The following is a 27,640-nucleotide window of genomic DNA, read 5'->3' on the forward strand; positions in this document are numbered from 1 at the left end:
TGAAGAAAACCATGAAGAGTTATACAAACAAATCAGAATTTTTGTGTAGAAACAGTCTTTTGATTATTTTATTGCGATATACACCGTGGTAAATGCAGATGAGTTCAGCCTACATTTATAGAATATTGAAGCAACTCCTAGAAATACTTCGTTCGTGAATTTAAATTCATTCGTTTGAAAACAAAGAATCTATTTTTAGTAAAAGTCTTCCTTAATTCCACCATATCAAGTCTGCGCTAAAATACTCTCTAGAAATGGTTTGACAAAATAAAATCCGATATACATGTATTATGCAGTATCATTAACTTTCAAACCACATATTCCGTCTAACGTAATTGTATACGTGTCCACAAATTAGCGACTACAATTGAGTGACCATGGAATTCAGGGAAGTCCCCAAGAATAAATGACAAAAGAATGATTCATGCTTGAAATTTCAGATTGAAATGTATTAAAAAAAAAAAACTCTGATTGTTTCATAATGTTTACATTTTAGGATTTAAATGTCCTTTAAAATTGAACTGTGCAATGATTATCTCTGCACTTGAAAAGGTGTTATCTTTAAACTGGAGATGTCATTGAGATATTGAATGTGATAATATTTACTTTTGTTTCAACATTTATGGACATTTAAATCATGGCTACATCTATAGATCAATTTGAATACATCAGGAATATAGGAAAAGGCAGCTATGGAGAAGTTACTCTTGCCCGTCATAAGAGGGATAGAAAACAGGTGAATTTTCTGTAGTGTTTGTTTCTTCAGTTAATGTCAAATTCTCTTTGTGGACCAGGACATACACTTGAACATGTCATGAGACACCTTCCTAAGGGCAGGGTTTTGTTTGAGAAATGTTGCTTAAAAAAGTGATCACTTTTTCGGTGTTGCCCCCTATCCAGAAAAAATATATTACTTTCATTAGCGAGGTGCCAAAGGGGGATGTGCCCCCTTTTGTTTGGGGGTTTGAAGATGCCAGTAGCTCCCCACATCACCAAGAAAATTATGGACTTGTGAGAGGATAAAAATGACCTCAGGTCCATCATGACTGATTCATGAGGTAACGTGTAACAAACGCTGAAAAGCCCTTGACTCTATCTCAATCATTTGAGTAGTTGCAGAACATTGAAATCAATTTTTGTGGAAAAAATCAACACAAAATAGTGATTTTTGGCATTTTGAGATGTCCTCTCATTGCCATGGTAACCGGAAATTTAAGACTGAGCATGTCGGTGTAAAGGCAATGGTCCAGTCAACAATTGTACCAAGTTTGTTTAGTATTGAAGTAGTTTTCATAGTTTTATAGCAAATTGAACTTGTAACAGGAGAATTTTCAATGAAAACAGCCATTTTACACAAAATGCTCATGTGGTAAAGGGTTAAAAGAAAAATGTTATATTTTGTAATTTTAATTATGTATGTGCACTCGCCTCCTCATAAAGTACTATGGTTATTTTTCACCTTCAGTGACTTTACTGATCGCTTAACATTTTAGTTTTTTTTCTTTTCAGTATGTGTTGAAGAAAATAAATTTGAAAAAAGCGTCAGCGCGAGAGAGACGTTCTGCAGAGCAGGAAGCAAAGTTGCTTTCCAAATTAAAACATCCAAATATAGTGTCATATAAAGACTCATTTGAGAAAGAAGGGTTTCTATATATTGCTATGCAGTATTGTGAAGGGGGAGATTTATATAATAAATTAAAAGAGCAGAAAGGAACTTTACTAGAAGAAAGACAATTAGTGGAATGGTTTGTTCAAATAGCAATGGCATTACAGGTAAAAGATGTGTTCAATGTAGCTGCTTTTTGTGATAAAAAAAAGTTCAAATTTGTACTTATTTAAAAGTACTACATTATTCTTTTAGTGGTTCTCTGCCGCAAAGACTTTATACCAAATGAAAATTGAAATATTACTGAACTAACAATGCAAATGACTAGAATATATATATAATATAAAAGGTTATTGATAAATATATATATATGTAAGTTACAATAGTTGCATTCCTGCATGACAGCATATTAAACAGTTGTATTTAGTGCCCTTTCTCTGTCCCCTGTCCCCATTTATGAAAATAATTCATCCCCTCCCTTCCTTACCCAAACCAGCTACTAAATGGTCAAGGTAAAAAGAATCCAACAAAAATAAAAAAAATATGTAATAATGTAACATTCAAGATCAATGGATCTAGATATTAAAGACATATATTTTGCCCATTGTTGAAAAAAATCATTTGTTCAACATCATGTTACAATTCACTGAGTTTGCAGTGTTTGCTTGTTTCAGTATATGCATGAGAGGAATATATTACACAGAGATTTGAAAACTCAAAATATTTTTTTAACCAAGAGCAAAATAATCAAAGTTGGAGATCTTGGTATAGCCAGGTAAGTGTTGTTATTAACTCAAAGAAAATAAATGTAGTTATGTTTCTGGTTTAAGTTTTGTGTGCAAGAATGCCAAGATCAGTCTTCAATGTTGCTAAAGCTTAAAGCTTCACACATGAACCTACAGTCCTACTGGCAGCTCTAAGTAATTTTGCCAATCCAAGTCTGTTTTAGTCTTTATTGCCTTTAGATAATTATAATAGAAATTTGTATAAACTTTTACATAGCATTCTATAAACTTGTCAAGTTTTATATAGTCACAACAATTTAAAATTGATTAATGAATACCCGAAGTGAAAAAGTTATAAATTTGATTGAATCAGTTAGAGAGGACATTCAGGGTTTGGCTATTTGGTTTAATACTACTGGTTCGAGTCCTACTGGAGGACAGAGGCACAACAATGTACTCATTTGGCAACAGTACTGGTTACTTCTTAACAGTGGACTTTGTTTTAATAAGCTTCAATATGTAATAATGATCAAGCTGAAATATAACAAGACAGAATCTAACAAAATATTTCAAATATTTATTTCAGAGTTTTAGATAGTTCCTCTGACATGGCAACTACATTGATAGGCACACCATATTATATGAGTCCAGAACTGTTCTCTAATAAACCATATAATCATAAAGTAAGTACACAATAGTATAGACCTCTAGTTGTTTTTATTTATATCAAGGTTGTCAGTCTATGTCTGACCCAAGCTAGTAGTTTCAACATGTGTATTTTGAAGGTTGAATAATAGAAATCTGCTGGTCTTTTTCAAACACAGCTTGAATAAGTTTTTAATGGTTTGTATGATTAGTGTTTTGATTAAAAAAAAAATATATTTTGGTTTTAAAGGTGTTTACATGGTGCCAGGATGGCAAAATAAATATTATAATTTCTGAACATTTCACCACTTGGATATTCATGTATTGTCACCCAGATTAAAGGGTTTTCAAGGATATGGGGCCAACCAGCTGGCTCAATTACTAGCCCAGGATTATATACCGGTTTATTCATGATACAGAGATTTTTAAAGCAGTGAAAAGCTTCATACATCTTTGTTTCAAAGTAAAACATCATACATGATTTTTTTAGGAATAATTAATTATAGAGCATTGGGGATTTTATTATAACCTTTTATAAAAGTATTTTGATTATTCCCCAACTAATTTGGATACATGGTTATTTTCAGTCTGATGTATGGGCACTCGGATGTTGTGTATATGAAATGATGACTCTGAAGCATGCCTTTAATGCCAAAGACATGAACTCTTTGGTTTATAAAATATTACGAGGAAAGGTAAGACAAATATGGAACTCTAAAATTCTTTCATTACAAATATTAAATAAGATTTTTTTTGTGCTGTTCATTAACTTCTAAAGAATCTTTGTAATACATCAACAAACAGCTGGGCAGTTATTGTGTCATATCACCAATGAGAAGTGCATCACTGAAACATTTTTTTTTGCTCTGTGGTCTAGAAATAAAAGAGTTGTTCTTGTTAGATACTGTAACCCATTCCATCTGAAAATAAATCTTCCTTTGAAATCTTCCTCCCACCTTGAAGATTAACATTCCTGGTAAAGCTGAGTGTCCATCAAACAGAGTGACAAAAATAATGCCATGTGTTAGACATACATAACTTTGTTGCAGTTCCACTTTTCATGAAGTTAAAATTACAAGAATGATTTTTTTATTTCAATGCAGAGGTTAAGCCTCTGTAGGTACAAAAATAGTATGCCTAAAAGAAAACAACTGTTGTTCTTCTGTCTGAATGACACAAAACATGGTGTCTATCACATTTAGAATATATGGTAGTTTGCTTCAAATGTCTTATTAGTGTAAAATTACAGTTTTTGAACAGAATAATTTTGTGTTTCACAGAGTCATTTAAACAAAGTTTAAACGGAATTGATTTTTTGTAAAAATGATAATTAGATCTATTAGATGTATGTTTTTTTAATGGACATCCTATAAAAGCGTTTTTGTCAAATTAGCAACATTCATGCATTCATGTTAGATGTGTTACTTACAAAACTAAAGAAAAAGTCACATTCTTTAAAATTGTCATAATTCGTGGTCAGTTGCCATGGTAACAGGAATTTCTTTACTATTTTTTTGTAATTTTCAGATGCCACCTATGCCGAGACAGTACTCCCAGGATCTTGTGTCATTGTTACGTAGTATGTTACATCAGGATCCAGGAAAACGACCAACAGTCAACAGAATTCTCAGGGATCCTTATATCAAGAAAAATATTGCAATATTTCTTGAAGAAACCAAACAAAGGTTGTTTTTTTGTTAAGCATAAATTGTGTGTTATGTTACAATTCTGATCTTGTTGATGTTTTAACAAGTCTATCATATATGATAATCAGAACTACAGATGTGTATCTCTACAGAATTGCACGTTTTATTTCTGGTACTTTGTGATACATGCTATATACCATTAAGCTGTTCATGTTTAACTTATAGTGACTGGTGCTGCATTAAATGAAACAATAATTAAAATTTGAAATAAAATTTATCAAGATTTTTTGGCTGTGCAGGATAATCAAACTTGATTGATTTGATTTTTCAGTAATGTATGCACTCTGTATATGAAATTAAGATAGACTTTTACATATATCGCTCAGATGTTTATTTAATTAATGCTTATATTTTTCAGTCGTCGTCCAGTAAGTGGTTCAAGGTCACAGTTGAGTCGTCCTGGCTCCGCCCACTCAGTATCGTCAGTCTCCTCCTCATCATCATCGGTCCCTCCCTCTTCTCGGTCTCGTAGCTCAGCCTCATCTCAACAAGGCCTTGATGTCCCTGACAGTTCAAGGTCATCTTTAGATAGTGAAAGGTCACAGCCGGAGAGTTCAAGGTCAGTTGTTAGTGTATCAAGTGTGGATGTAGGTGCTGGGGAACCTGCTGTAGATAAACCAGTGCTCAATCACAGGTAAAAAAATATATGAGCCATGTCACGACAAAACCAACATAGTGCGTTTGCGACCAGCATGGATCCAGACCAGCCTGCGCATCCGGGATCAGGATCCATGCTGTTCGCTATCAGTTTTTCTACTTGAAATAGGGTTGGTAAGCAAACAGCATGGATATGATCAGACTGCGCAGGCTGGTCTGGTTTTATGCTGGTCGCAAATGCACTATGTTGGTTTTGTAGTGACACTGCTCATATAGTCTTTTTAACTTACTGACACAATCAATGTGTTATTGGCTGGTTCAGTTCATATGTACTTTTTATGAGACGATTTACATGTATAAAATCTATGACATGTTCTTGTGTGTACAATTGGCTGTCTGCTCTTGACAGAATATTGAATACAGGATACATGTACAGGGGGGACCTAAATGTGAATCAGGATTCTAATCTGTACCTGAGATCTGTGGTTCTAGACTCATTTCCTTCCCTCTTATATTTCTCTATGTTATATTTATCTTTGTTTAACAGGTCACATATTGCAAATGTACATATGACATATTCTTGGTGAGTAGCCACTGTGTACTTATTGTAAATGGCTCGATAGTTTTGTTTTTGCTAGATATTTGTCTTGGACTATAGTTCTTGCATAATAGTTAGGTTTCAAATATTACCCAATGGAACTTTCCAGTGTTTATAGTTTTATACAAATTAGCTAACTGGCTATCTGATTGGTACAATTGGATGTAACAAAGTCACTGGTTGACCTGGTTTACAGAAAAGAACACATGATGATTTTGTTTGTGGTACTGTTTGTGAACAACTGACCTAGCAATGAATAGAAAAGGCTAAGCTAAATTTTCCATTGCTTAAAACTGGAAAAGTCCATTGGATAGTGGCTATAAAATTAAAGCAATGGAAGCAATATTTCTTGAAGAATTGGATTTTTGATAGTCATTAAATGACAAAGTTACCATTTGATATAATATTTATTTTATTGGACAACAGAAAATATCTTTGTATTAACCCTTAACATGCTGAATTTCTTAAATGGACTTTTCCAATTTACATTTTGGAACAGTCCATTATCAATTTTAGGGGATATCAAGGTTGACCAGCCAACAGTATAGAGCCTGGTCAGACTGCAAGCAGCAAGGATATGCAGACTGGCCTAGCTCTATACTGATGGCAAAGACTTATCACTTTCCTCCTTCAGCAGGTTAAGGCAAAAATTGTTTGATGGTGACATTTAAATGCTATATTAGATGCATAGCTGCCTTACTCTTGTATAATTGGCTATTCTTATTATTAAATTGGTTAAAGAAGGAGCTTGTGGTCATTGGCAGTGAACGAGTACAAGACAGTTGAAGGATTTTATCCTGCTACTGTCTATATCATCAGCTTGATAAAGCCTTGCCGGATAAACTTATCTATCTCCAGTCATTACGTCATATGATGACGTCACATGTTTAGCAGTAAAATAAAACTACATATAGATGCTATTTTATCGAGGAAAAAGTAGAATGAAACCATTTAATTATTCTAAAAACATGATTAAAAGCAGGATAAATCAAATACATGGTTGATATCGGGATGGAGAAGGTTTATTCGGTTCGCTGCGATAGTGAATCTTGGCTTGCTAAAGCTCGCCAAGATGCACTTTCTAGCTCATGGGATAAACATTCTCCATCCCTACATCAACCATGTATTTCCTATATAGATCTGTAAAGGTCAAATGTTCATATACATGAGGTTGCTATGGTTAATGATCTTCCAGGCATCATAAATACTGAATAAATATCAAGGTTACACATATATATTATGTCTTACGTATATCTATGATATGAATGATGTAGGAGAATGCACCCAGACTTTCACCCATTACATAAAGATATAATGGTAGTAAATATGAAAGTTTTGTAATGGTCCATTGTTCATATGTGTTAACTATGCTCCTGTAATTTGAGCATCATCAATGTCATGGTTTACATATACTATGATCCTAAATTATATTTTATCTCAAGTATATTTGTCATTTATTCATATAGGAGAAAGCCCCCAGACCTTCATCCCATACATGAAGGTAAAATGGTGGTCGATCTGAAGGACGAGGAAGAAGGCTCTGATCAGGATACCATTAAACAGCAGGGTACTCTCAAAAACAGTGCCGGGAAAGAGAGTAGAGAAAATAAGGAAAATAAAGAAGTCAAACAGAAAAACGATGCCCCACCTCCAAAATCTGATAGACAAGTAAGTGTTCAGTGAGAGTTATTTACTCTTTTTGTTAGGAAAGCTGTACATTTTGTTACTTATTAAATTAAAGAAAAAATACAACAGCAACCAAAAACAGCCATTATGTTTACTTTTTCAACAAATTCTCAAACCTACCTTTTAAAAAGTATGTACATAATATATGAATAACTATAGATGAAAATTGCTACATATATGAACTAATATCTCTTAATAATGGATGACTCATGGTAAGTTTTTCATTCAACCATATGGATTATTGTTGTCAAGATATGTAAATAGAATGTTTGAAATCTTCAGCGAACACCCAGATCAGCTCGGTCAGCCAGAAGCCAGGTACCTGTGTGATACATTTATAATGAAAACATTCACATGTGCATCATTGTTCACAATTTGTTCGGATTTAATAATTTTTTGAGTGTTTGTGGCATTGATGATTATCCCATGTCTCCAGCATAGATCCAGACCAGCCTTCACATCTGTGCATTCTGACCAGACTCTATACTATGGACAGTTTTAATGTTGGCAACTGTACATTGTATATTGAATTTCATATAAGAGTATTATTCAAGTCACGTTGAATAAAGTCTTTGTTGACATTTCTTATCCATGTCTTTTTCTAAAACATAAATTCTTTCCTATGTTTATACTTGTATTATACTATGGCAATAGATGTGCCAGAAATAATTCATGTCAATAAATTTGCTTGAAATATCCATTGGCAATCAATTTGCCAGAAATATCCCATGGCAATTAGTTTGCCAGAAATGTCCCATATAAATAAATTTGCCAGAAATATTAAATGGCTATCAATTTGCCAGAAATATTGCCAGAAATGTCCCATATAAATAAATTTTGCCAGAAATATTAAACATAAATTCTTTCCTATGTTTATACTTGTATTATACTATGGCAATAGATGTGCCAGAAATAATTCATGTCAATCAATTTGCCAGAAATACACCATGGCAATTAATTTGCCAGAAATGTCCCATATAAATAAATTTGCCAGAAATATTAAATGGCAATCATTTTGCCAGAAATACATCATGGCAATTAATATGCCAGAAATGTCCCATGCCAGTGATTTATCAGATATATTGCATGGCAATAAGTAATTTGTCTTACAATTATTAAGGCATATCACAATTAAAAGCTATTAAAAGTAAAGTTAGGCAATTTCTCTAGTATGTTATATATTTTGAGAAGTCTGAAATTATTTGAAAATATGTTATAATCTAGGAGGGTTTATTTTATATCTGAAAGAATGTGTAAAAGTATTTCAGTACATCTTACTGTCAATGTAATCAAGAAATGAGCCTTGTCACGACAAAACCAATGTTATGCGTTTGCGACCAGCATGGATCCAGACCAGCCTGCGCATCCGCGCAGTCTGATCAGGATCCATGCTGTTCGCTATCAGTTTCTCTATTTGTAATAGGGTTTGTAAGCAAACAGCATGGATCCTGATCAGACTGCGCAGATGCGCAGGTTGGTCTGGATCCATGCTGGTAGCAAACACATTATGTTGGTTTTGTTGTGACGCAGCTCAAATATTTTTATATATTTCTATAAAAACAGTATAGGGTAATCAGTGTTACATACACTAATTAATCTAAACATTTTGTGAAGTAAATGATGCAGCTAACATTCTAATGTGTGGATTTGAGATGTTTTAACATTCACAATGTGTACTGTCTTTATTGGGATGGTGGTTACATAAGAAATATTGTGAATACTGTTCAATTTTAAAAACAGAATTTCAGCATTAATTGATTTATATGAAATTATTGAGATAAGGAAGTCTTGACATAAAAGTATTAACAATGTGCATAGTAAGATATTTTTCAAAGGGTTAAAATTTTAGGATTTTTTTTTTTTCATTTTTTTTTTTTTTTTCATAAAAATACAATCATTCACATTTTACATGCAACATGTGTAACTAGATATACAGTCCAACCCCGTTTATTCGAAGTGCCTGGGACTGAAAAATTACTTCGAATAATCGATGGGTTCGAATAATCGAAATCGGAATATTGTGGTAGACGAAAGCTACTCCACTTTGACCAATCATAGCAAAACTACCATTTACAACACACTGACTTCCTGCAATCAATTGAGAAAAATAAATATTAAAGAAAAGATGCGTAAAAATTATTTTATTGGCATTGAAGACATAAATACTTGCATTTTATTCTACATTACATGTATCGTTTCGTTTCATGCAAAGCATTGATAATAGCCGTGTTGTCACTACGGTATTTACAGCTAAACTCTGGTATTTTCAATTAGGGTAAAGACTCTCATGTAGCGTAACAATAAATAAAAAAAAATGTTTTGGATGTTTTGACAAATTCACATATACCGTATGTATGAACATAACCGCTGTCATCTTCAAGCAATAACAGTAACAACATCGGACACGGTGCATAGCTTTTCATTTTCGGTAATTAAAGTTGATAAAAGAACACACAAAGCGTAATTATCATGATTGTCTAATTACACGCATGACTGTTTTTTCACAAGTTGACGATCTGCGCCAATTAGTCTGGCTTCGAATAATAGGTGTGAAAATATTTCATAATTGTATAATTGGGGCCGAAATTTTACTTCGAAAAATAGGAGGTATTCGGATAATGCATTTCGAATAATACCTTCGAATTTATATTGATTTACATAGAGATAAAAACGGGACCGCCGATCTACTTTGGATAATGCCGGGTATTCGAATAAAGGGTTGTCCAATAACCGGGGTCGGACTGTAGAACATATCTATCTCAGTTAAATCTATATTCATTCACTTATTACAATATTAGAATATTTTTAAAATTTTACTTTTAGTGTGTCCTTTCACAGCACTTCTTATACCAGTAACTGTTTTGATGATGTTTGTTTATTAAACGTGTGTATGCACTCTACAATACATATTTTTGTCATCAGTCTAACTGTTATATAGTGCACTGTTGAATTATTTTATTTGAAAAAAAAAGATCATGATAGTTTGGGATAAAATTGGATTGTTTTATCTTATCAATATTTGATGTTGATTTTCAATTATTTCATTATAACAATATTTGTGGCATAAGTTATAATACCTTAAAAGTAATCAAGGAGAGGATGGAAAACAACACGTCAGGAACACCAGAGTGAGTTTAAGTGAATTTATTTATCTACCGGTTTCGGTCATATAATGACCTTCATCAGGATAATACAGAAATATTTTAAAATTTAGGCCCTGAAGTATACTAAATGTGTAAACTTAAAAGTCACGTGACAATACTATATTTGGTTATGTTCTGGAAATGTGCCAATAATTTTTTGGAATTTTGCCAATATGTTGTTAATAAATATAAAAAATGAAAATGTTGTTATTATAAGTCCTACTTAGTTTCACGAAAAATACCATAAATGGATCCAATAGAAATTATCTGTTCATTGGTTTGACTAAACTGTCCGAATTCATCTTCGCACAAGGTTTCAGAGCTGTTGTTCTTACTTGGATTTAATGGAGATATAGGTTCTGGTATTTGAAAGTTCATAGTTTCAATGTCCATGTTGATCTTCTGTGTTTTGTTGATGTTCTTAGTTTTTTTGTTCTGTTTCTTGTTGATTAGTTGTGGTGTTCCTCTATTGTTAATGATTCGAAATGTAGGCATCTTTTTTAGTATCCTATATTTGCTTTCAGTTGGTTTGGGTGTTGTTCTTGGTTTATCAATTTTGATATTTTCAAACTTTGTTTCATTGAATCCATGTACGTTTATGGAGTGTCTTTTACCTTAAAAGTAAGTGAAAACTAGGCTTATTATTTGAGTTAGTGGGATATCTAGTGCATTTTCAATTTGAAGGTCTATTATAACCTTTAGTAATGATTCCATGGCAACAAATGCTATGGTCATCTGTAATAATTGATTTAGAAAGATTTAATCCATGAATGTTTTAGCATAAAGTAATAGATAACATAGAAATTCAACAGTGCACTACAAGTTTTCTATCCTGATCTCATTATGCACACTGGTTTTCATTTCTAGCTTCCTCAACTATCATCATCACCCCCACGTGATCCGAACAGGCGGAAAAAGAAATCTATCCTCTCAAAACATGTAAGTTCGTCTTCAGAGTCGACCAATCACAGGTCCAGAAACAACGTTGCAAAAAGTCCATCAAGTGGCTCAAAGAAATCGTCAGCATTCATATTTGAAAACGTAAATCTTGGCACGATGTACTATCCCCCGAAAGTCATCCTATTTATATATCGTTGTAGCATTTTTATATGTTCTACGTTACTAGAAGTAGATTGCTTGAAACTAAGTAACCTGTGAATGCTGCATAGCTTTAGTAACTCACATTTTATTAATTTAAAGCTGGACTGTTTAGAATTAGATACTAGTATGATAAAAGATACAGGTTTTGTAAAACTTCTGATTATCAGAATAAAATCAAATCAGAATTTTAGGGCTATTCCATTCATTCCATTTGCTGGTGCAGGGAAAAAAATAATGTTCTTTCTATCCATTTAGTTGTTATCCCTAATGTTTTACATGTATGCAGGTACTAATTAAGATATTGTGTTAAATCAGTGTGATATAATTAATATCACTCACTGTGTATCACATATTAAAAAAAGTTTTTGTTTTATTTACATCATTCAGGAAGCATAATGTATGAATTCCAGATAAGGCATCTTTTTTAGGGAGACAAACTTTTCTCTTGAATTGATTTTAACTAAACTGTTGGGGAAGTTGATAGTTACTTATGAGGAACTACTATAATCTCACGTAAAGAACCAAAGATTTCTGATGAGGGTCATTGACATTCATATCTTATTAACCTTTGAACAAGGAACCCCAAGAAATAAACAGAAAAATCGTTTCTTTATATCTTGGCTATTTTTGGTATTTTTTAAGCTAATATTTATTATAAATGGATGTTGTAATTTTTTTCTTCATTAAAGTAGGTAGAAGTATATTTGAAAGTAAAAGAAGATTTTTACTGTGTAAATATACACACAAATTATTTTTCTATTATAAATGTCTTCAATCCCAGATACCAGAAATTTAAATCCTACCATAATTATTTACATGTATGTCCAAAGATATAATAAAAAATCTGCCCATGTGACTGAAACAAAATGCACATACTTTACCTTCTTTTTGTATTGAAGTTTAATCCCATTGCATTTATAAGATATCATAACTTGGGATTCAATCCCAAAGCACATTGGATAATATTAATATCATATTCATTGGTCAGTACAGTCATGATAATTTGGTTGAAGGCTTTTTATGTATGTACCTAAAGCTTCACCTTGCTGTTGGCAACTAAATCTTACCATGCAACCAGTGCAGACCAAGTGCAGACCAAGGTCAACCTTCTGATCATGGTCTGCACTGTTCAATATTCAGTTAGTATCTTCCCTGTGTAAAATGATGGATTCATGAATGGCTTTGTCATGATTGAATGATGGACAATTACATTTAAGATATTTTGCAGTATATGTGTTAATTCTCCACCATTTATTCAACAGTGTAATGAAATGGGGATGTTGAGACCACATCTGTGTTCACATAGGACACAATAGTTCTAGTGCCTTTCTATATTATTGCTATTAAACTGCACTGAACACAACACATCAACCCAAATCTATCCAGTATTCACATGACTTTTGCAAGACAAGAAAATAAAATTAATTAAAGCTTTTATAACTTATAAGATATTTAACCCCATAAACTGCTGGAATTTGTGTAATGGAATTGCCCAAGCTTTGATTTTGGATCAGTCCATTCAAAGTTTTAGGGATTTCAATATAAAAATTACAAGAAAAGAGCTACCAACAGTATAGAGTATAGCCAGTTTACATGTCCGTTCAGTCTGACCTGACTATATACTGATGGCAAAGTCTTATCACCTTTGGATCCAGCTGTTTAAGAGTTTAACATTTAGATTACTAATTTAAACTAACAGCTATGCATGTACAAGGGCATGTTCAGAATTAACAACAGTTATTTAATACTAATTAGAGGTTAGCTGGTGTATCTTACTTTACTTTTATAATGAAATAGTGAAATCAGTATCTTTCTGATACACTTGAAGAATAATCAGGATAAAATTAGTATCTCTTGTGGTGTATTGGGTTCATTAACCAAAGATGGGACAGTTTCTTCTCTTTTTTTATTATCTAATTTACACTTTAATTTTGAATGTTTTTCTCTACCTCTATTTTTAGACATGAATCTCTTATATTTTTATACATTAATGATTTTACGTAAAGATAATTTTCTCTGCAACTGAATCATTTTTATGATCATTCACTTTGAAAGTCAAAGCAGTGATGAGATATTGTTAACTGTTGTTAAAATTCTACTTATAAACTTAAGTCTGTTGGCGGTAACTGAATTTACCCATGGCACCAGTGCAGACCAAGATCTTCTGTCTCTCGCACCATCTAATCATGGTCTGCACTGTTCACTGTTAAGTCAATACATGTTTGAAATTTTCCCTAAAATGATGAAGGGTTTTTGGAGCCAGATTGAAAGATAAACATTTAAGAAATTAAGTATATAAGTAAGGGTCAAAATGGTTGAACTTTAATGTACAACAGAAGATAAATGTAAGTATTTGTAATTACCTATACGGTATTAGAAAGTATGTTATTGACATGCAGTATAATATAAGATATAGAAAAATTGGGGTTCGGTATTTAGGTTTTTTTGTGTGTTTTTTTTTCAATTTAAATTATTTTAGAAATAGATGATAATAACTTTGAAATTTTTAATAACATTTTATCATTTAGGGGTTTAGTAAGTGGTATTTTCTTTGTATTTAAAGTTTTATCTAACAAGGTAACTAATAATTGATTGTTAACCGTGAGTGATCTATCCCAACTGTTACTAACTTTTTTTATTAGATGGTTCTACATAAGTGCCAGGTAATCTGAATAAAATGTTATTTTAGTCTTCAGCCACTTTTGAAATTTGGAATTGGTCATTTGTCCATAAGTTGCATTGGTTTGGCCTAATAGTCAATACTTTAAAGAAAATAAAGAAAATTATGCAATCATACTTCAAGGTTTTGATATGCTGAATTGATGTACATGTAACAACATTTAGATAAATAAAGAAACCATTCTGGGAACATTTAATAAATAATTATCTCTTGCACAATGTTTATTAATTTTCAACATTTGGAGACATTTAAACCTCACTTTATCTAGGAGTTTGCTGTTTATTTTCTAAATCACATAATAATGTTATTTTTTCTTCTCTAAGAAAGACAAAAAGGGATTTAGACAATGAAACATTGAAGGTTGTTGAACTTTGTGCAATAGATAAATAAAGGTAAGGAATTTTGTTTATAACCTTGTATTTATGTCTTTTGCAGCCAAAGCCAGTAGATAACCCACGACCGTTACCTCCCCCGCCAAAGGTAGAAGGGGAGGGGCTACCTCAGCGACGGAATAATTACCAAGATGGAGGCGGGGAATCAAAATCTTCATCATCGTCAGGGTCAAAAGATGATAACATTTCACTTGGTGATGAAACACCTAGGGTATGTTGAAATTTGGTTAATTTTACTTCTTGTTTTGCCTAAAAATGCTTCATCTTAATTGTAGATTTCTGTTTGAAAAGTTTGGTAATACAGAATTTATTTTAGTTCGATTGTGTAGGAAGCTATAAGCTTATAGATACATTTCAAATCTGTTCCTGGAACCAACCAGAACTGAGCAATGAGTGCAAAGTTTCTTGCTCAAGGAAACAACACCTGGCCCTTGATGGGGAATGAACATTTATGCGGCTAGTGATCATTAGATAACTAGTCTGACATGTTAACCACTCGGCCATGCCCCCACAAAACTGTTTGAAGTTTTCATCATTTCTTGTTTATCAGTATGAATGAACTGTCGATTGTGCAAAATTTTCATTTGTTATCCAAATTATTGAATTTTTACTTTGTTTTTCACTATGTTTTAATGAAATAAAAAGAAAGAATAAAAGAATTGTTTTTGTGATTTCAGAGTTTACCAAACATGTCAGCAAGAGAGAAGAGACGACGGAATAACAATGCTCAGTGTATGTTTGTTTTTTTGCTTTTCTCTCTGTCAAAGATAAGCATATGAAAACATCTGCGGATGTTTTTAAATTTGAAATTTCACCATTACCATCAAAGTCAAAATATTGTTAGAATTATTAGATATCAAAAGGCACTTAAAAACGTCAAATACCAAGTCAATCTGACGTATTGAGTCTTTTTAGTTTCCATGCTACTAAGCCTTCAACAGTAATGTACATATATTCTTATTTTAGTAGATTTATGTCCTGTTTAATGAATTTTGAGCAAAATTATGAGAATTGATTAAAGAATGTTGAATATTTTTGTACAGCGATGATAAAATCTCATAAATGTTTGTATAATTTGGAGCGGATGTTATATAGTTATATCTAATGCTATTATAGTTATTAATATTTTATTTTACTCTAATTGACATTATGCCCATCCAGTGGCGTATAGTCAGTGAACAGGTGAAAGTCAAAATATTTTTAGTTATCAACTGTTGGTCAATCACCATTTTAATAGTCATCCTTTTGAAATCTGTGGTTATTTCAGCTGAAATTGACACTGAAAAAAATGCACATAATGTCACTTTAATTGTCAAGAATATAGATATGAAATATATGTTTGATGTTTATTTATTGTTGTTTCCACAGCCTGTGATAGACCTAATACTGCCAGGGTTCGCCTGGAAAGACCAGAAAGTGCCAAGTCAACTGTGATCACTGATAGAGAAAAGAAAAGGGTAGGACTTTAATATTTACCAGCTGAAATTGTATGAAAGATTTTAAAGGGGAGTGAACAGGTGGTCTTGTGGTTAAGGTGTCTGCCTGTCAACCCAAAGATCATGGCTTAAAGCCCTAATCGGGTCCTGACTATGTTTCTTTATATGACACCAGTACTGGTTGGTTCCAGGAAGCTCGAAAGTGATTAATATAAATTGCAAGAACTTGTTTCGTAATCGAGCTTAGTTAAATATGTTTAAACCAAAGATTTGTCCTGCTTTGAATTAGGATCTGACTATTATGAATGTGAGAAATTAAAATGACTATGTAAAGAAAATAATATAAAATTTAGCAGTGTGGAGCCTTGGTTGAGACTGTGCAGATGTTTAGACTTAACCTGGCTCCTTATGTGCGGCATAAGTGATAGGTCCATTTGAAAATCATGGGATTTCTTTATCAAAATTCCAAAATTAAGATACAAGTAGTACAGAGCCTGGTCAGACAGTACAGGTGTATATTTATTAGTGGCAAAGGATTATCATTTTCAATTTAAGCAAGTTAAAGGTTTATTATAGACATCTCCTTTAATGTACAAAAATATGGACACCGACTTGAATTATTTTCTTTACATCCTTTGGTGTTTGGATGATATCCAACCAGGTAATCAAACATTGATTTAAACATATTTATTTTAGCAGGGCTATAATGAAAGTTCAAAGATTATTAAAACATCCTTTGATTCCACTTCATGCATCTTTTCAGTAATAGTGTCACATCATGACCCTAGTAGGACTTAAACCCACAATTAGAATATGATAATATAAACATTTAAAGTGAAAAAAATGTGGGGGTCTTTAACTGTTTCAATATCAATATGACTTTAAACTGTGTATACATATTTCTTTTTTTGTGTTACATAACTATACTTGTTGTTTATGTTTATACAATTTGTTTACTGCAGTATGAACAACTATATTTGTTGTTTATGTTTATACATTTTGTTTACTGCAGTATGAACAACTATACTTGTTGTTTATGTTTATACAATTTGTTTACTGCAGTATGAGCAACTATACTTGTTATTTATGTTTATACAATTTGTTTACTGCAGTATGAACAACTATATTTGTTATTTATGTTTATACAATTTGTTTACTGCAGTATGAACAACTATATTTGTTGTTTATGTTTATACAATTTGTTTACTGCAGTATGAACAACTATACTTGTTGTTTATGTTTATACAATTTGTTTACTGCAGTATGAGCAACTATACTTGTTATTTATGTTTATACAATTTGTTTACTGCAGTATGAACAACTATATTTGTTATTATGTTTATACAATTTGTTTACTGCAGTATGAACAACTATATTTGTTGTTTATGCTTATACAATTTGTTTACTGCAGTATGAACAACTATACTTGTTGTTTATGTTTATACAAATTTGTTTACTGCAGTATGAACAACTATATTTGTTGTTTATGCTTATACAATTTGTTTACTGCAGTATGAACAACTATACTTGTTGTTTATGTTTATACAATTTGTTTACTGCAGTATGAGCAACTATACTTGTTATTTATGTTTATACAATTTGTTTACTGCAGTATGAACAACTATATTTGTTGTTTATGCTTATACAATTTGTTTACTGCAGTATGAACAACTATACTTGTTGTTTATTGTTTATGTTTATACAATTTGTTTACTGCAGTATGAACAACTATATTTGTTGTTTATGTTTATACAATTTGTTTACTGCAGTATGAACAACTATACTTGTTGTTTATGTTTATACAATTTGTTTACTGCAGTATGAACAACTATACTTGTTGTTTATGTTTATACAATTTGTTTACTGCAGTATGAACAACTATATTTGTTGTTTATGCTTATACAATTTGTTTACTGCAGTATGAACAACTATACTTGTTGTTTATGTTTATACAATTTGTTTACTGCAGTATGAACAACTATACTTGTTGTTTATGTTTATACAATTTGTTTACTGCAGTATGAACAACTATACTTGTTGTTTATGTTTATACAATTTGTTTACTGCAGTATGAACAACTATATTTGTTGTTTATGTTTATACAATTTGTTTACTGCAGTATGAACAACTATATTTGTTGTTTATGCTTATACAATTTGTTTACTGCAGTATGAACAACTATACTTGTTGTTTATGTTTATACAATTTGTTTACTGCAGTATGAACAACTATACTTGTTGTTTATGTTTATACAATTTGTTTACTGCAGTATGAACAACTATACTTGTTGTTTATGTTTATACAATTTGTTTACTGCAGTATGAACAACTATACTTGTTATTTATGTTTATACAATTTGTTTACTGCAGTATGAACAACTATACTTGTTGTTTATGTTTATACAATTTGTTTACTGCAGTATGAACAACGTATACTTGTTGTTTATGTTTATAAAATTTGTTTACTGCAGTATGAACAACTATATTTGTTGTTTATGTTTATACAATTTGTTTACTGCAGTATGAACAACTATACTTGTTGTTTATGTTTATAACAATTTGTTTACTGCAGTATGAACAACTATATTTGTTGTTTATGCTTATACAATTTGTTTACTGCAGTATGAACAACTATACTTGTTGTTTATGTTTATACAATTTGTTTACTGCAGTATGAACAACTATACTTGTTGTTTTATGTTTATACAATTTGTTTACTGCAGTATGAACAACTATACTTGTTGTTTATGTTTATACAATTTGTTTACTGCAGTATGAACAAACTATATTTGTTGTTTATGTTTATACAATTTGTTTACTGCAGTATGAACAACTATACTTGTTGTTTATGTTTATACAATTTGTTTACTGCAGTATGAACAACTATACTTGTTGTTTATGTTTATACAATTTGTTTACTGCAGTATGAACAACTATACTTGTTGTTTTAGCTTATACAATTTGTTTACTGCAGTATGAACAACTATACTTGTTGTTTATGTTTATACAATTTGTTTACTGCAGTATGAACAACTATACTTGTTGTTTATGTTTATACAATTTGTTTACTGCAGTATGAACAACTATATTTGTTGTTTATGCTTATACAATTTGTTTACTGCAGTATGAACAACTATACTTGTTATTTATGTTTATACAATTTGTTTACTGCAGTATGAACAACTATACTTGTTATTTATGTTTATACAATTTGTTTACTGCAGTATGAACAACTATATTTGTTGTTTATGTTTATACAATTTGTTTACTGCAGTATGAACAACTATATTTGTTGTTTATGTTTATACAATTTGTTTACTGCAGTATGAACAACTATACTTGTTGTTTATGTTTATACAATTTGTTTACTGCAGTATGAACAACTATACTTGTTGTTTATGTTTATACAATTTGTTTACTGCAGTATGAACAACTATACTTGTTATTTATGTTTATACAATTTGTTTACTGCAGTATGAACAACTATATTTGTTGTTTATGTTTATACAATTTGTTTACTGCAGTATGAACAACTATACTTGTTGTTAGCTCGACTATACGAAGTATATGGAGAGCTGTCCTACTCGCCCCGGCGTCAGCGTCCGCGTCCGCGTCCAGATTTTAGATTAAAGTTTTGGTGCAGTAAAATATTTTTCACTATAACTTTGTCATTTCTTAAGGTATCAACTTCAAACTTCAAATATATCTTCCTTATCATCAACCACATCATATGTGACAAGGTTCATAACTCTAGCACCAATAGTTTCAGATTTATCTCCCCTTGAACTTAGAATTTTCCTCAAAAAGTACTATTTCTTACTGTTTCTTCTTTATTTCTTAAGGGATCAACCTCATACTTCAAATGTATTTACGTTATCATCATCCCCATCTTATGTGACAAGGTTCATAACTCTAGCACCAATATTTTCAGATTTATCTCCCTTTGAACTTAGAATTTTCCATAAAAAATATTTTTTTTACTGTTATTTATTTATTTCTAAAGGGATCAACTTCATACTTCAAATATGTTTACGTTATCATCATCCACATCTTATGTGACAAGGTTCATAACTCTAGCACCAATATTACAAGAATTATCTCCCCATAAACTTAGATTTTTTTACTAGAAAAATGTTATTTTTTATTATAACTTATTTTTAAAGATATCTACCTCAAATTTCAAATACTTATTCCTTATCAACAATTACATTTTATGTGACATTGTTCATTACTCTTGATGCAATATTTACAGATTTATCTCTCTTTAAACTTAGGATTTTCTTTAAGAAATATAATAGCTTCTTTTCTTTTTAAGGTATCTACTTCAAACTTCAAATATATGTTTCTTATCATTACACAAATGTTGTGTGACAAGGTCCATAACTCTAGCATGACTATTTCTAGCATTATTCCCCTTGATCTTGGAATTTATGTTAACAAATATTATTTTTTTACTATAACTTAATACATAATTATACATAATTGATTTTTCTTTCATAGTTTTGTCCTCCTTACTGCGTCCAGTATTTCATTAGTCGAGCTTCGCTGTCTCCTGTGACAGCTCTTGTTTATGTTTATACAATTTGTTTACTGCAGTATGAACAACTATATTTGTTGTTTATGTTTATACAATTTGTTTACTGCAGTATGAACAACTATACTTGTTGTTTATGTTTATACAATTTGTTTACTGCAGTATGAGCAACTATACTTGTTATTTATGTTTATACAATTTGTTTACTGCAGTATGAACAACTATACTTGTTGTTTATGCTTATACAATTTGTTTACTGCAGTATGAACAACTATATTTGTTGTTTATGTTTATACAATTTGTTTACTGCAGTATGAACAACTATATTTGTTGTTTATGCTTATACAATTTGTTTACTGCAGTATGAACAACTATACTTGTTGTTTATGTTTATACATTTTGTTTACTGCAGTATGAACAACAGGCAGCTCCAGCGCGACACAGACAGCCATCTATTGTAGATGATGACAGCAGTTCCTCAGACGAAGATACTCTTAAAGCTGTTGATTCTCAACGACAACGTAATAAACAACAACATAGGTTAGTACAACCACTACTCCGACAATACTGTTTGACAATAGTTTTTGATATTTTGATAATTGTCTGACAAAAATCTTAAAATACTATTTGACAATACTTTTTATATAATTGAATGAAAAAATGTTTGACAACTGTCTGACAAATAACTGACAATACTGTCTGACAAAACTTTTTGATAACTTTCTGAAAATTATCTGGCAATAATGTTTGGCATTACTTCTCATAACTGGCATATATCTGACAACTGGCTGACAAAACTGTTTGATAACAGTCTAAAAATTATCTGACAATACTGGCTGACAATACTTTTTAATTGTCTTGCAATCTCTGACAACTATCTGACAATACTTTTTAATGAAAAAAAAAAAAAAATAAAAAAAAAATAAAAAACGGACGTTGCGTCATTTGTTATGTTATAAACGTCAATTTTTTCTGAAGAAGACTAAACGTCGAAAGCTTAAGAAAAGCGTTTGTTTTTATTGAACTGATTATAAATTAATACTTTTAAATAACAGTCTTAAAATTATCTAACAATACTGTCTGACAATACTTTTTAATTGTCTGACAAATATCTGACATCTGGCTGACAATACTGTTTGGTTACTCTCTGACAAAACTTTTTTATTATTGTCAAGCAAATATCTGACAATACTTATAAACCTGTGAATATAGATGAATCTTGATGAAAGGCTTAAAAAAAAACAAATCTTAGGTGATGGATGGTTTTAAAAACAGTTCAAACATAATTTCTTCAAAATTAATGTGAAAATGAAATGTTGGCCCTCGTGTTTTTGTCTTCGATAGGATGTTGCTCTGTTATTGAAAATATCTAAAATTCATAGATTCATGTTCATATTTCACTATCTATAGTTTGTATCATAGTTTTTGGACCTTTCAATTGAGAAAGTGTCAGAGTTAAATCGTATACATATACATGCACAGTGTGTTAACTGGTGTGCAGGTATTAGTTACTTGCACTCCAGAGCATACCCATTGATTGGCTCATTTTTGCTGGGTTTTACTTAATGTGATGACAGAGAAAGGGAAAGCGATAGAAATCATGTTCAGATGCTTGTTCATTAGTTACTTTTTTCTGGGGATTCATATTGTGGCAACAGGGAATGTGTTTTTATGTTTGACTAGGATACAAAAGAGAAAGAACATCAAAACTCTTGACAATCTGATTCATACTCGGGGCTACCCCCCTCGTACAAATCAGATAGCCTTGTGTTTCGATTACTAATTTACACTTACCTGGTACCAATAATGACATAACAGTGTTACTAGTATATAACTTTCCCATTTCATTTATTTCATATAAGCATAGCTATAAGTTAGTTTTATTACCGAACATTTTTCTATCACAATAACAGGGGTTTACATTTACTGCATAATGGTGATTCAACATCAAAACATAGAAAACACAGCAATAGGTATCTTTATGTGTGAAATATAATATCTGTCTTAACACAGCATAACTTCTTGCTTTACAAAATAAGCTTTAACCAGATTTGAAAAAGAAAAACTAAAACCGGAATAAAATGAAATAAGCTATAACCAGAATAATGAACATGTCTTTCTGTAAGCTTTAATATTGAAATTGTTGTACACTTCACAGAATGTAGTTAGTTTATATTTTAGGAATTTACATTATATACTTACATTATAATTTTCATTTCTAGATCTTATAGATTAAAGGGACTCCACTGAGGTTTTTTGACATGACAGGACTGGACATAATTTTTCAAGATTTATCATCTTTTTGATGTAGGTCTATACCAATAACATGTGTGCAAAATTTCAGATCATTCACTCACTATATTTTTCCAGAATAATAATTGTTGCTGTGAATAAAAAACTCAACGTTGAAAAGCTTTGGAATGCTTTTCATCGAATTTGGACTAAGACTAGCACAAAAATTTGATTTTCAATTAATTTCTAAGTAAATGTATTTCCTTATTGTATATGTAAGAAATTCAAATTTTATGTTTTTATGGCTTAAGACCTCAGTGGAGTTCCTTTAATTACCTTTTTTAAAAGACAATAACCTATTTAAGCAGTGATAAAAACAACTGATAATGTTTGATTCTATTTGTATGTAATTAACTTACTTAACAATAGTTAAGACAAGTGGGTGGGATGGTATTTTTCTTCTTACTGTAATGCACCAGTCAATTGAAATCCTACCCCTCATCCCCCAATCTCACCCTTCACCCCCACACTTGAATTGCAAGGGAATATCATGGACTTAGACTTTTAATTTACAAACCATAGGTAAAGGTCCCATTATCAGGTAGTAAATTCACTGCCATAAATGCCCTTGCACTGCAAGTTGGACATATTCCCAGCTAAAACATAATTGCCACATTGACCTGACTGTGCTGGGACAAATACAAATCAATACTGGGCTAATTTCTCCTGCTAATTATTCCCAGGCACTGATCTCAGGCATGGTATCTGGGGCTTGGTATCTGGGGCTTGGTATCTGGGGCTACAATTGACTGTTGCATAAAGTTGTTATATCTGCATTTGCTTACATTAAAATGTAATCAGAGTAAATATTTCACACATTATACTTATGTTTATGCTTCCCAAATTTATATTCTTCTACTCTTAAACCTTTCTGATTTTATCACTTTGCAACATATCTTATTTATTAATTATCAAGATATAAAAGATCAGAAGAGAAATCTGTCTTGAAAGGATAAATTCTTTTCAGCAATCTTCTAATCTTCCAAGTTTGCAGTCTTCAATTAATTGTGGTCCTTCTGATATAATTTAGATTGCCCATGGATTGATAGATGTAGGGGGCATATTTTTTTTGGTTTGTCTAGCTGTTATAAAACTTAAACCTTGATCCAAACAACCTCCGAACTTCAAGGGGCATGTACCTATATGAGTCCCACTGAGGTGTCAAAGGTCAAGGTCACCCCTGAGACACAGTCACAATGGCGTTCATTGTAATATTTTTTTTTTGATACATTTGTTACCAGTTTTATTTACATGTACATGTACTTTTTACTCATCAGTTTCTATGGAAACAACAGAAAAAGATTATAGACTGAGACTTGTCAGTGATCTTCCTGGCTAGCTTGCTAACTTGGTTGTCAGGGTTATAGGCACCCATGTTACTTCATTGTTATAGTGTTGAATTATTACTTTTGTGTTTTATTTTATGTATGTATATATATTTTACCTATATAATATTTCTTCAATTATTGTTCAAAAATATCAAGTACCTGCAAAAGTAGAGGAAGATTGTAGGGTAGTTCTGTTGTGTGATTTCAGGGAGAATAAGGAAGTCAATAATCTGATATCTGTGTTAGACAATACTCTACATATAGACAAAGATGATGAAGAGGAGGAGCTACAAGAGGTCAAGGTCGCAGAAGAAACACCAAGGCTACCAAAAAGCTCATCTATGCCAAGTATTATTGAGTTTGAATGCTTAACTAGTAACAGAATTCATCTAAAATCTTTTAAACTTTAAAGTTGATAATAACAGGAATATGTTTGATTGTTTTTTCTGGACTTTAACACCAATTTTAATGTTTAATGTTTTTTGTCTCATCTGAGTGGTGGATCCACCTAGACAGCTTTTCTGGATAACTTACAAGTTATAACCAAATTCTCTGTAAGTGACTGACTAGTAACCCCAAATTATTTCTGATTCAGCGGTGCGAGACAAATAAAAATTAGACTCGATGTCCAAGAACAATTGTCACTGATGAATCTATGCCCGCCCAAAAATTGAAACAGAGACTTTTGAATTACTAATGATCTCCCTGTTGAGCTAAGCATGCAGACTAACAGGCTTATGATACCAGTTTAGAGCCAGGCCAGCGGGAAATCATTTAGGCCTTACCACTTAGGGTTTGATCCTGTCGGGGACTTTTGTATCATGTGAGGAAGCTATCCAGCTAACTAATTTTTATTTTCATGGTTTTTTCTTTAACATTTCCTGCTTTTTCTAAAAAAAAGGGGGACCCTTTTCCCCCGAAAGTGGTTTTTAAACCAAACTTTAAAAGGTTTAAAAAATCAAATTTAAAAAAATTAAATATTGGGAAAAACATTTTAATTTTAAAAAATTTTCTGAATTGTTTTATGCTGTATTTTTGTTAATACATTTTGCCCCTGCTGAACCCGTTTTAAAGGCCCCAAAAAAAAATTTCACTGAGGTTTAAAAATCCCATTGATACCCGAATTATAAATTTTCATTTTAAATTTTTCCCCAACACCTGTTTTAACCCATTTGGGAGAACTGAAAGGGCCCCCTTCAAACAGTTTTACTAAAACCAAGTGGTACATCTGTTTAGGTTTATCATGATTCAATCTATTCAAATTTTGAAAATTTCCAAAAAAAATGATGAGGTGTATTGTGTTGCATATCAAACTGGTGTTTCCGTTAGCTTTACCCATGCTGGAAATTTTAACTGGCATGGGGGGTGCCAGATGAGTGCTTAGGATGACATAATTTTACCGTTATGAATGAAGTTGTAATTTCATTCGCTGTTGTAAGAAAATAGTTACGGGTGTAATGACATAAATTTCCAAGGAAAATTGTTTTATTAAGATAAAGAGTTTAGAATATGATGGAATATGGTAGAATATGCAAGAAAAATATCTGTCATGTTTGCAGTTTGAATTGGAAAATCTGTTCCCCGGGAACCCGCCCATGGGTGTGTCTCCTCTGGCCGGATATTCCGATCCGAACCTTAATATATTACAGATATTATTAGTCCAGATTGACAGATGGACATGTCCATTTAAGATTTTTAATGTTGTAAGGATTTAGAATTATAAAGTTACTGGTATTACTGTTTTTGAGTTCAATTTGAAAAAAAAAAAATTTTAAAAAAAGTTTTGAAAAAATTGGTTTTAATAATGTGGTTTTATAGAGATTTGGGCAATTAAGTTTGTTGCTTATTTTGACCAAGTTGGTTATGTTGAATGACAAATTTGTCCTCATTATTATAAATAAATTCAGTAAAAAATATATTTTTATGTGAAAATTTCAAGATTCTTTATTTTGTTATGTACAATTATGTATTATCATATATATTTTCAGGGACTGTATAAAGGGGTAGGAAAGGCCCGGTAGAAACCCAAACTTATAATTCTGGGTAGAATAGAAAAGGATGAATTTAGGTAAAAATTTCAACGCATTTTAATTTTCTTTTAAAAATTTTTTTTTTGGTTTTTTTTGGGGTTTTTTTTCAACCCACACAGAGGGTAATCGCGACCCTTTCCGCTTTTTCTGGTGAGGAAGACCTCAAGGGGCCCCTTTTTGTGCATTTTTTCAGGCACGAACGGGCAAAACCTGAGTTAGACCACCTGACCTTCTGTAAGCTAGCTGGATAGCTTCCTCACATGAAAGAATCCAAAGTCCCTGTCGGGATTCGAACCCACAGCGGTGAGGGGCAAGTGGTTTGAAGTCAACGACCTTAACCACTCGGCCACGGACGCCCCATTTACATAATGAGATCGAAGTTTAAACAGGAATCTTAAAAATAACTTGGGGACAAGATATATAAAAAGTTAAAAACAGTCTGTAAGCAAAGCTGATTAATTAAAAAATTTTACAAAAGATACCATACATCTGATTTTGTACATTCCTATCAATGTATAGGTATGTAGGTACATGTTTCCTGCTTAATAATTGAGTAACCTGTGTTAATAGAAAAGGCAGAAGAATTATTTTGGAAAAGGGAGAATATTTTATGTTTGTGAAAGCTAATTAGTTAACAACAAAGGTTGTCAGTTCTTTCTTATACTGCACCCACTTTGAAATAATAAATGCAGAATCAGTGACTTACAGGCCTATGATACTAGTTAAAAGCCAGGCCAGGCAGAAATCACATGCCCTTAGACCATTGTGGGTTAGATCCTGTCTGGGAAACGTTTTTTTTTGTGAGGAAGCTTACCAGCAAACTTACTAAACATCAGTGGTTTTACTCACATGCCTGGTTGTACAGATGTCGTAGTTGTTACCAAGAAAAATACAAGAAATCAGATGAAGTCCATTCTAAATGACTATAATAATTATCATGCATATTTAATGAAAATGCCATTTTATATAATCAGACCATTTTCATTCAGGTTTGTTGTCTTTATTTGCAGCCGAAGCTAGTGGCATTAATGGGGAAGGATAATTTTGACTTGTATGCTGGCAAGATTTGGCAGTTGAAGTTTTGTGAGGATATGGCTCGTATAGGGATACCATCCTAGCCACGAATTACATTTTCCTGATGA

At 31.7% G+C, this 27,640-nt stretch overlaps 1 protein-coding gene across 1 annotated transcript; it reads left to right on the top strand.

Moving 5' to 3' along the window:
- On the top strand, positions 1–27,616 carry LOC132748645 (serine/threonine-protein kinase Nek4-like). Its single transcript, XM_060738255.1, has 17 exons — positions 1–736; positions 1,510–1,773; positions 2,281–2,381; positions 2,918–3,014; positions 3,564–3,671; positions 4,504–4,661; positions 5,041–5,316; positions 7,344–7,545; positions 11,574–11,645; positions 14,923–15,090; positions 15,557–15,611; positions 16,248–16,336; positions 21,261–21,388; positions 22,762–22,821; positions 24,677–24,843; positions 26,457–26,461; positions 27,509–27,616. Exons 1-17 carry the CDS (start codon positions 638–640, stop codon positions 27,614–27,616), a joined length of 2,157 nt encoding a protein of 718 aa, XP_060594238.1. The 5' UTR covers positions 1–637.
- The last annotated feature ends 24 nt before the right edge of the window (positions 27,617–27,640 follow it).

Source organism: Ruditapes philippinarum, unplaced genomic scaffold (genome assembly GCF_026571515.1).
Source record: "Ruditapes philippinarum isolate M1 unplaced genomic scaffold, ASM2657151v2 ctg3096_1_1_1_1, whole genome shotgun sequence".
Classification (NCBI taxonomy): Eukaryota; Metazoa; Mollusca; class Bivalvia; order Venerida; family Veneridae; genus Ruditapes; species Ruditapes philippinarum.